This window comes from Poecilia reticulata, chromosome 19, assembly GCF_904066995.2.
Source record: "Poecilia reticulata chromosome 19, P_reticulata-male-v2, whole genome shotgun sequence".
In the NCBI taxonomy this organism is placed as follows: domain Eukaryota; kingdom Metazoa; phylum Chordata; class Actinopteri; order Cyprinodontiformes; family Poeciliidae; genus Poecilia; species Poecilia reticulata.
In genome coordinates this window covers 19,364,734-19,376,231 of record NC_088848.1, presented here as the reverse complement: position 1 = coordinate 19,376,231, position 11,498 = coordinate 19,364,734, and the positions used below count along the sequence as shown (strand labels likewise).

Here is an 11,498-nt window from a genome sequence, read left to right as displayed (position 1 = left end):
AGACACTTACTGTGTCGCAGTAAAACATGAGAGCCTTAAATAGGAAAATCTGTGTAGGCTTCAAGAAAGAAATTGGCAAACTTAAGACACATGGAAGCCATTTCATGAATACTGGAATGGCTAATCATCAAAGATTCTCAGTGATGATTTTTGAGCCAAAAAAAAGATAAAAAAACCTCACATGGTCTAATTGTTTTAATTCCACTTTCGAGTGCAAACGACGTTCCCCACAGAACTGCTGCGTCACCCTGCTATTTCGGGTAAATATAATTGCCAGGCAGAAAGACTTATAATGAGCCCATTCCTACCAGTCAGCTCCACCACGCAAGCACCTGCAGGGCAGCCTAAAACAGCACCCGCCTCATTCCAGTCAACACCAGAGGGAAGACATAAAGGGGGAAAAAAAAAATCCCACTGCTTGGCATTCAGAAAGGGAGAAGTTGTTTGTACAAGCTAAAGTAGTGGGAGTTCAGACTGCATGCAGCGCCGCTCTACTGGCACATCAGTCATTTAAAAGGAAGAGAAATATGCTTTTTTTTTTTTACTTATTTTTATTAGTGTTTGGACTCTAACCATTTTTAATCAGATGAATTACAGAGTCTACAATTGATTAATTGCATTTTAATCGACTAAATAAGCACTTTCAATTCAAAAACACCTTTTGCTCCTGAATTGTTGAATAAATAGCCATATGAGCTCCACAACAAAAATTATTATTGTCTTTAATCTGTTATTTAGGTTATTGCGTAGAGCAATAACCTAAGTTTGTCCAAAGAGCTACGTGTAGCGACAGATAACTGATCGAGCGCCCTGAGTATGACTTGAACGGTGAACCTGTGTAATGCTGTGTGCAGGTATCACTTGCGCGTCAGATTTAGGGATGTACCAGAAACATGAGAATATAAAGGTTGAACTGTTGGATTTCTGTCGGCTAATATGTGGTGGCCTCAGGGTTTGAAAATGGGCCGACAACTGTGTAATGTGCGTTGGACATTACACTAAGGAAATGAGGAAGGGAGGGTCAGTGGAGAGCACCGGAGCTGAGCCTTTTTTTATTCAGTGTCATCAACAGAAAGAAAAAAGGCCGGAAGAGACGATAAAGACGATAATTAAAATGAGGTCGATAGATTTAATTTATCGTCCAATTAATTGATTTATCGTTTATCGCAACAGGTCTACTTGTTAGCCATGTTTACTATCGCTTTCTGAACAGTTTGATTCATGTGCCTCTTGTGATGTCATCAACTCAAACAAATGAGAAATGGCACCTTTTTTTTTCTTCCCCAAGAGTGCACTTTTTAAAAACGTTGTGTATTGTGAAATTGAGTAGAGGAAATGCACACTTCCTTGCGCAGCTACGGTTTTAATTGTCACTCTATGTCTGCTAGTGAACAAACAGACACACTGAGTTGTATCTTTCACTGAGATCTTTGAGCATCTATACAGTTAGACAACAGTGGAAATAATTTCACAGTTGAAAATCTCTATGTGGACTGACAATCCCTAAAAAAATTATTTGAGTCATGCTAAAACCTTTCACTTCATTAGCTGTGTTTACCCTTCTCCAGCCAGGACCGTTTCTGTAAGAGAACAATAACGTCATTGTTTTAACCACGGAATGGGACGATTACTCCACCTGTCCAATGCCAAGACTCACACATACTTACTGAGTTTACACAGCTTGATTGTGACTGGGCACCTTTTTGTTGGAGCTGCTAATATGTTTGCTGCTGAACCCATGTTTTGTGCTCAGACATGTCTGAACATTTGGTCATTGTCACATGCTTTCTGTGTGCAGAAAAGCCCAGCTCTGGTGGCCTCGGTGTGCCTCCAAGGCCCCCACAGTGTGTTTAGTTTGTGCGAGGGTCATCCATCAGAGGCTTCTCTGTGGTGGGGTTGGTGGTGGTGGGGGTGGGTGGGACTCATCTCTCACCCCTGCTGAGACTCAATCTGGAGAGTGGAAGAAGTCTCCATTGTGCCCGCAGCATCCTGATCCCTGCAGCCCTCTAGAAGATCGCATTTCATTTATAACCCTCTGCTTATGGAACTGGATTGCGGTTCTTGGCGGTGGTTATGGCCTGAATGCAGACATACGAGTTCATGTTTGCGTGATTGTCAAGATCAGAAATCATTGGGTAATTAGGAGGAAATATTTTTTTAAAAATTGCTTTGAATTGAGGCACAATTAGTCCACAATTAAACAGTCAATATCTTCCTTTCAGAAGAGTTTGCTCTTGGTGTTTTCTTTTAGTACAAATCAATACTTTTGAAGTTTTAAAACAAAAACATCACAGCGGTTTATGCAAACACTGTGCTAAGAACTTTTCACACTCGGACGCGGATGATTATTCACTCGAGTCATGGAAGTAAAGGGGGAAAGTTGTGCCTCCAATATTCTTTTTATGGCGTCTTACTGTCGGAGCGTGTTTACCATTACTGGAAAACGCATGACATGTCAGGATGGCTTTCTGGTAAAGATAGATTAAGCTACTCGCTACTTTCGATTTATTTATTTTTTTTCAGAAATGTTGTATATTCCAGAATACCTGTGATTGTATTTCAAAACATATCCTATAGCCAAAATACACATTTTCATTCTACTAGGCCTGCTACTAAAAAGATTTGCCTTTTGCCAAAAATAATAACTAACGCAGAAAAGAACTGTGCTGTTCCGTGTGTCAGCACTTCTGGAATTTAATGTTAACTTGCGCTGTATTTAATGAGAGTAAAAATGTTAAACGACAGATAAAACAATATTTTTAGTAAACTGCAGAGAATGTGAGTCACTGGTTGTGAATTGTATATTTTGCACTGGACTTAATTGTGTTTAACCCAGATTAGATGGATTCTCCCATGTAGTCTTCCATGTGTTTTCTTTTTTTGTTTGTTTGTTTGTTTAGTTGTTCGTTTCTATAAGCATTGCTGCTGCTAAATTTAAATCCCAAATAAACTAAGCTACCCAAACCGTGACTGTAAATGCTTTACATGTTCCATAATCTGTACATGTCGGAGCTTATCTTAGAAAAGTCATTGCATTTGCATTACGTGGCTGTTTTTACAGCATCTGATGATTATTTACATGTGAAATGGAGGTGGGAGGAGGTGGTGCGCCTGCAATGATTGTACTGTGTGAAACACGTACTGAGTATGAAACATGTACAGCACTTATGGTCACAGTAGAATCAGGCACACATCAGCTGTGAGAGACACATCAATAAATGCAGTCATTTGTTTCTTAAAACATGCAAACCTGTAAAATCTTGTTCTCTGTTCTCAAAAAGGAAGACCATTTGTGACGCACGACCTCCGACTTCTATTTCCCTTGTAAATAATCATCAGCTTCTGTGAAAGTAAACAGGTTCGAGTGTTGTGGCACAAAGTTGTGTTTGCATAAACGGATTGGAGTTGCTTTAAGATGCAAGAAGTCTGTTTTGGTCATGGAGCGTCTAAGATTAGCTGTTAGCGTTAGCCTCAATGAGTAACTAACTTGGTCTCTTTAAAAAAAAAAGACATTATTCATGTAAATCAATATTTTTGCTTGTTACATCGGTTTACGTTTATACCAGGTACCGCATTTCACACAAATAGCCACCCAAGGCAAACTTGACCACGGTTTAAATGTTCCTTGCATAAACTGCAACGGGTGCTTATGAGATTTGAGTTGTTTTAAGACTATAAAAGTTGCTTTGGTTTTAATATTTCAGATTTTTGGGCTGTGTTGGCTACTCTGACCAGAAATACTTTACATGTTTTAATCTGCTTCACAAGGGAAGCTTAATGATGTCGGACAACCTCCAGCCTCTATTTTCTGTGTGTATAATTAAATCATATATTTCTTTATTTCGAGCAAGTAAAATGTAATAAATAATAACCATCTGCCTCTGTGTAAACAATTGCCCGATGCAAACACGACAGTGGTTCAAGGCCCGCTACGTCATGGAGGCTGCGCGCTATCCCTTTAAATGAAGTACGATTCAAAAGAAAAACATCCTCACATCTTTCTGCTTACAGGGGACATGCCTTTCTTCCCTCACCATCTTCCTCTTCTCTTGCTCTGCTGCCTCCCTCACAGCTGTATAATACATGTGTTGCGTTTGTCGTGCAAACAGAGCGAGGGAGCCCATGTTAGGTAAGAACAGGCTGTGGCGTCATGCACCTTGTGCTTGACTGGGGAGAGCATACACCTCTGCACTGCACAACTGCTAAGAACCAATAGTCAGTATACGGCGCACACTACAATGAGTTGTATCACAGGAGATAAGCTGCCAGCATTTTCTGAGGTACACAATGTTCAAAATGTGCTGGGAATGCAGCTGTATCAGTATGGCTCCCATCCTAAGGGAAGGCTGTTGAGGAAGGTTCAGACACACGTTTACAGCTGGTTCAAGGAACATCAAAATGTCATTGGAAACAGCTAGGGACACAAGCGGTGACAGGTGTATCCTTCCGCCACAGAGGAGATCTGTTTATCCCTGAAGTGAACAGAGTGGAGGTAATGTTGAGTTTATTTCACTGTAGTATATTTTGTACAGCCCTCATAACCTCAGCATACTCTCCATAATAATCAGAAAAGATCTCTAATATGGTCGTTGTTGTCAACCACTGCTAACCACTGATAACATCTAATGAAAGAAAATTCTAATAAAACATAAAAACGGAATATTAACTCTTGACGTAACGTTTGCCAATCTATCATGTTCAAGTTTTATTAAAATGTGTTTGATCCCACTTTGATCGAAAGCTTTTGAAATGTGTACTCTAAAATCTGTTCTAATAAAGTAGTCCAAAAGGCTTGAAAAGCAAGCCACTACCGTAAATAGAAACCTACTCTTGACTGAACACTTGGTAATCCAATCAGAGCTCTGGTTTAGAGGGGGTTGACAATGACGTAGTAGGGTTCAACCAATAGGAAAGGGGTATCTGGTAGCCGTCCTAGCTGAGCCGCATCACCATCTCCTCGATGTCCGTGGCGGAGGACTACTATATAAAAACAAACCAGCCCAAGTTTTAAAGGGCAGAGTTGTAAAAACTCCCAGGCTGAAGGGGAGTTATCTTGTGGACGCCTGTATCCCGGATTCATCCTTTATCCCGCAGACACAACACCGCCTGGATCTACAGCTACAACGTCGGCAACAATTTTCTATTTGATTCGTACAGCTACAGTAGTGCTGCGCGAAGTTTAACATCTCCAGGAACGGGACTGTTGAGCAAGAAAGGGCCTGCTGTGAATTTCTAGGTAAGTAAATATTAATGAAACGTTAAATTAATACTCATTTATGGGTGGAAAAAGTCGCGCATTGTTTAGTCATTTCGCTTCTCGACAGCGACAGTAGTTGTCGAATATGTCTAACCAGCTAGTTTATTATAATCCTACGTAGCTTCCTATCCGTCAAGCTGGCTGTCAGTTCAAATTAAACCCGTTTCTCTTTCTTCTGTTCGCATGACATGGACTTGAGCCCTTTGCTCTCTCTCTCTGTGCGATTGTATTTAATTTGCCTTAGTGCGAAGAGCGCAGATAAGCAGCTGGTCGAGCTAAACATTAACAGTTCCTGTGGGTTAGCTGGTTAGCTTCCTACATTTGTGTTCACACCCTCTTTAAGTTGGCATCCGAGCGCTATCTGCTCATCACTGACGGGGCGCATAGTGGCGATAAACCAGTTCGGTTAGTAATTCTCTCTATATATAGTTTTTCTAAAAGTGTCTTTTTGTGATGAAGCGTCTGTTTTAACGGTTACGGCTGGACCCTGAATAATGATTATGTAATTGCAATTCCTGTCGCGAGCTCCTACGTGCTCCTCTTTCCAACTGTAGCACAAGCCGCGCGAGAAAACACAGGAACCTCCCAGGTCGGAGGCATTTTTCAAAACACATTTTCTCCTGCTGAGCACCACTCTGGAGGGGCTGGGTTGCCTGAACATGTCCGTGTGTCCAATATGAGGTAGCTGCAAATCCGACCCCCCTAGAGTTGGCACTTCCCCCCTTCAACCCCCCCTCCCCAGAGGTCAGCCACATGAGCGTTTATCTGTCACACTAAACCGCTGGGGAACACGCACTGCTGACACCATCTCTGAGTCAGTGGACTGCGTTTATTTATAGCTCCCGATTATTGTGCAGCAAAGCTGCATGCCAGGCTGCCCAGAGTAAATGGGCACGGCTAGGTTTAAGAATCTCAATGCAAGACCACCTTGAGGTGGAAATATCGCGATATTTCTAGTAATAATAGCTGCTGCTCCTGCAGAAATAATCTAATATACCGGTTACAGTTATAGTGATACCTACTGTGACATTTGTTTTGATAAATGACATAAGAGTTTTTAGGTGTTTTGTAAAAGATTGTTTTTGCTGCTGTGCTTTTTATAGAGGAACACAAGAAGAACAAGCTCAGATCTTCTCCACAATAACAGATATTTAGCAAAAACAAACATCTGCTCAGTCTGCTCCTACTGCCCACATGCTGAATGTTTTTGGTGACAAACTGAAACTCTTAGTAGCTCCATAGTGTGTTGTTTTGCACTGAATAACTAGATGATGATTTAAAAATATCACCATGCCCTTTGGGACTTGGCCGCCTTAGTTTTCTGAAATACTGAAGGTGTTCTTTTTTGTTGTTGTTAATTTTTGGTGTTCATCTTTGTTCAGATTTTAGTTTGTGTCAATATTTAAAAGTTCGCTAAAGGAAAAACAAATTCTGGTAGCATTGGTTTCGAGGATGTTCTTCCTTTTGCATTTTTATGTAGTTCGTATCGACATCATCGCCCTCTGCTATTACATCACTTTTGGATGTTGGCTGCTTAACAGGCGTGCTGGTGGTAGTTTCTGTATTTTCAGACGGCTCTTGTGCTAAAAGGAGTGACTGGGTGTTGCTCCTTTAGCTTCCATGCCATGACTGGGCATGTTTCTCAGGCTGGAAATATTAAACACAGTTGAAAGTTGTCTTTCTTGTAATTACAGTAAGCATCTTCTGTTAGCCAGCTGATCAGCAATATGCAGCAGAAAGTAGGGGGATTTGTTGATTGTAGCTGCGGTATACCTGGCTATAGAAATCAGTCCTTGCCCAGTGGCTGAACAAGTTAACAATTTCTTCATTTTTCTTTCTGTTTCAGGATCTTCAACCAAACACTGTCAGAAGGATATTGACTTTTCAAATTCTCAACTGATCCTGGCTGCTTTGGAGGCTCGCAACGCCACGATAAAGCAACTGTGACGGTCGAAGCTAAGTCGAAGCAGCTATGCAGCTTGAAATTCAAGTAGCACTTAACTTCATCATTTCCTACCTGTACAACAAACTCCCGAGGCGGCGTGTGAATATTTTTGGCGAAGAGCTCGAGAGGCAGCTGAAGAAGAAGTATGAAGGCCACTGGTACCCGGACAAGCCGTACAAAGGCTCGGGGTTCCGGTGCATCCACGTAGGCGAGAAGGTGGATCCCGTGGTGGAGCAGGCGGCCAAAGAGAGCGGGCTGGACATCGAGGACGTCCGGAACAACCTGCCCCAGGACCTGAGCGTCTGGATCGACCCGTTTGAGGTCTCCTACCAGATCGGGGAGAAGGGCCCCGTCAAGGTGCTGTATGTGGACGACAACAATGAGAACGGCTCTGAGCTGGACCGGGAGATCAAGAACAGCTTTAACCCCGAGGCGCAGGTGTTCATGCCCATCAGCGACCCCGTCGGGGCGTCCTCAGAGTCCAGCTCGCCGTCACCTCCCTTCGGCCAGTCGGCTGCCGTCAGCCCGTCGTTCATGCCGCGCTCCACCCAGCCCTTAACCTTCACCACCGCCACCTTCGCCGCCACCAAGTTTGGCTCCACCAAGATGAAGAGCAGCGGCCGCGGCGGCGGCGGCAACAACAACAACAGTAGCACCGCCGGCGGCGGAGGCAGCGGTGGCAGCACCAAGGCGGCCCGCACCTCCCCCACCAACAACCTGGGTCTGAATGTCAACACTCTACTGAAGCAGAAAGCCATGTCCACCTCCATGCACTCGCTGTACGGGCTGGGCCAGCAGCAGAAGGCCTCCGCCCTGTCGCCCAACGCCAAGGAGTTTGTGTTCCCCAGCCTGCAGGGCCAGTCCAGCCCCGGGGCCGCATTCCCCGTCGACGGCCCGCTGGGGCTCGGCCCCCTGCAGTACAACAATGCCTTCGACGTGTTTGCGGCCTACGGAAGCCTGAACGACAAGTCGCTCATGGACGGGCTCAGCTTCAGCCTGAGCAACATGCAGTATTCTAACCAGCAATTCCAGCCGGTCATGGCTAACTAAGCTAACATCATCAAATATGCTATTTATGAATGACGGTGGCTCAAAGAGAAGGGAAAAACAACTAAAATGAAAAAAGAAAAACGCACACCTATCAACCGAACTGAAGGATTTAGCTGAATAAGCAGTGATGCGCATGTGCCCAGATGGGTGGGGGCCGTTTTTACTGAGCCCCCTTTGAGTTTCTACTGAAAGCTTGTTGTACAAACACATCCAAGCTTGAATTCAACATGCATCATTGTTTTTCTTTTTCCTTTTTGCCAACCAAGCACAAACTTTTTTTTTTTTTTTTTTTTTTTTTTACTTTGAGGAACTACTCCCAAAAAAAATAAATAAATAAAAAATAAAAGCTTCAAGTTTTGGCCTCTTACAGTATTTTACAGGTGGTAAGACGAGGCTGATTTTTACAAATTGGCACTACTAAGTGGGGTTACTTGGTCTTTTTCTAATTGTATAATTTAATTTAGTACAGAGTTTGTAAGATATCAGAGTATATATTGTTTCTATGACATGGTGTTGCATTTATATCTTTTTACTACTCCAGTGATCTGTGATGGCTGCAGCAGCTTTTCCTTATTTTTTTTTTCTTTTTTAAGGATAATTGTTAAAGAAATCCATCTTTGAAAAAAAGGACAAAAAAAAAAATCAAATATTCAGAAGATTGTGTACAAAGTTACCTTAGTGGTGGAATTGAAGTGTAGGAATATTTGCTTTTTTCTGAAAGATGAATTGTATTTTCTGTTAAGAGGTTTAAGATTTTTGCTATACTATGGACAAAAAATGTACTCGTATGAATATTAATTTTGTACCTACATTGTGCAATACTTGATAAAGAAAAAATACGGTATAACAAAGTATTTTGAGTCAGTGTCTTACATGTCAAGAGGGACTGAAATAGTTTATATTGTTAAGTTTGTATTAAATGCTTAAAAATGATATGCTTGTCTTTATTTTTTTTAATTTCATATTTGCACCCTGGTCTTTTTAATAAAATAAACTGCAGTTGAACATGATCCTGTTGAAGTGGCTTTTTTTAAAATTTTATTCTTAATTACCCCTGACGTCCCTTATGATTTAATCTGTAATAGTTTTCCAATGGGTGATCAGGCAGATGAGGAACGCGTCATAATTTGTGCGCTCTAAACTTTGAGTCTGGGGAATTGCAGGTTGACGTATCCGAATCCGCCAATAAAAGTCAATTTATCAGCTGTTCTGTAAAGGGCAGAGCATTATGTAACTTTATGTCTTCGTCTTCCTGCTGATTGCAAGGAACATAAATGTTGGCAAATGCAACATTTGCCAACAAACGCTCTGGATTTTGGAGTCGAGGAAACGACCTTGGAGCAAGTTGAACATTAGTTAGCTGTTGGCAGTGAGTCGCCAAGATTTCAAAGTCTGAAAATAAACTGTCAAGTAATGCAATCTAAGATACCAAGTCTAACTTTGAACCTTTCTAAAAGGCTCACTTTTGCTCCTCTTAATGTGCTTTTATCTGATGGAAGCCCTCAAAAAAGTAGCTGTCAAATTAAACAATCTGGAAAGTGTCAATTTGTATTGAGTCGTTGTCCAGCTTTACACATCTAGAGGTTCAGGTTTGTGCCAGTTCATTTGCAAAATAGTCAAATTTCAAGTTTGCGTGAAATTATTGTAGATATAATAAATGCAGCTTTCTGGAGTTTTCTCATTTCTTTAATAGAATAATATTTCTACAACAGTGACACAAAGTACCAGTTAAATATAGTTTTCTTGCCATTGGCTTGGATTTCTTATTTATTCACATTTTTCCATATCAGACGAAATATGTCCATCTTTTTTTACTATTTTGTAAAAGTATGTTTTTTTCTCTATCCTTAAACTTAAACATCAAAATACAATGACTGTACGTTAGAAATGACATACATTTCCTATATTAGGTGTTAGAAGGAGTCTTTTCTTTTTTTTCAAAATGTCAACATTTGTGGCTTTAAATTTTATTTTTGCTGGTCTGAGGTCAAAAATAGCTCTTTTGATTGTAGAGTTTCAAATGACTCGACCTCTGTGAGATGCTCAAGATTACAAATATTGTTTAACTGAACACAGGAGGACTCGATTTATAAACTGGATGCAGTTTGTTGCACTGAATTTTAATTAAGTGCAACAGATTAAAAGAAATCTGGAAACTAGTTATAGTTTTTCTTCCACTTCCAGATTGTACTCCATTTTGTGTTGTTCTAACAAATTAAATCACAAGAAATGCAGGGAAGTGTGTGTTTGAAATGTGACAGAGGAGAAAATGTGAGTAATTTGAAAACTTGCAAGGCACTTTTGCAAAAAGGCTGATTGTTTTTCTCCTTTTATTTACTTCCCTTTGACCAAAACATGTTGGGACATGTTTCAGCACTGTGCCTCCTTTGTGGTCACACAAGTTGTGTCCTAACCATTGAACTGCACAATGTTGCTCCTTAAATGACAATAAGAACCACAACAAGTCGCAAACCAGGAAAGCAATTTATGTGTATGAACATGAATGTCGGAATTTGGTGGTGGCAGCATCATCATTTGGGGTTATTTATGTCATGGTGGATGGAGTCACAGCATTAACGTTTACCACAATTTTAGCTTCTATTTAGCTTTCTAACAGATTTCTTTACTTTTCAGTGGAAGTGTACATGATTCATTTTTAATTGTACATTATACTTATAATGTACACATATATATGTAATATACAACGTCTATGCTGCTGCAACCAACATTGCGATGCTATTTTAAGCTTGAGTAGCTTTTGTGATATGCTATCTCTTTTTTAGCATAACCCGAGCACAACAACTAAAACAACAGTCTTTTCCAGCGTCCCATCAGATGTTTTTTTTTTTTTTTTAAGTAAAAATTAAAATTTAGCTGCTAAGAAAAGCAGGTTTATTATCCATCATTGTCATTTGCAGCTGCCGCTTGTGCGTCAGGTTTATGGATGTATCAGAAACACCCAAGTACAAAGGTTCCATATGGAACTTTTGTATGTATAAAAAAACAAACAAAAAAACAATTGTGTTTAAATGTTTGACATGTAAAATCTATGTAAATTAACATGTTAAAGTCCCAATTGCGATGATGTGATATGTATGTGTGTGTGTGTGTGTGTGTGTGTGTGTGTGTGTGTGTGTGTGTGTGTGTGTGAGTGTGAAAAAATGTTTACATCATAAAAACTCGGGATCTCAACAGGAGTGTGTACATAGATATTCACTGCGTTGTGATACACCTAAAGTGCAAATA

General features: G+C 40.8%; 1 protein-coding gene across 1 annotated transcript; it reads left to right on the top strand.

Moving 5' to 3' along the window:
* Positions 1-4,995: 4,995 nt before the first annotated feature.
* Positions 4,996-9,262, top strand: tob1b (transducer of ERBB2, 1b). The gene is made up of 2 exons (XM_008437773.3): positions 4,996-5,236; positions 7,104-9,262. Exon 2 carries the CDS (start codon positions 7,230-7,232, stop codon positions 8,250-8,252), a length of 1,023 nt encoding a protein of 340 aa, XP_008435995.1. The 5' UTR covers positions 4,996-5,236; positions 7,104-7,229; the 3' UTR covers positions 8,253-9,262.
* Positions 9,263-11,498: the final 2,236 nt, after the last annotated feature.

Coding starts and splice junctions, on each gene's coding strand:
- tob1b (XM_008437773.3), top strand. CDS start 7,230: ATGCAGCTTGAAATTCAAGTAGCACTTAACTTCATCATTTCCTACCTG.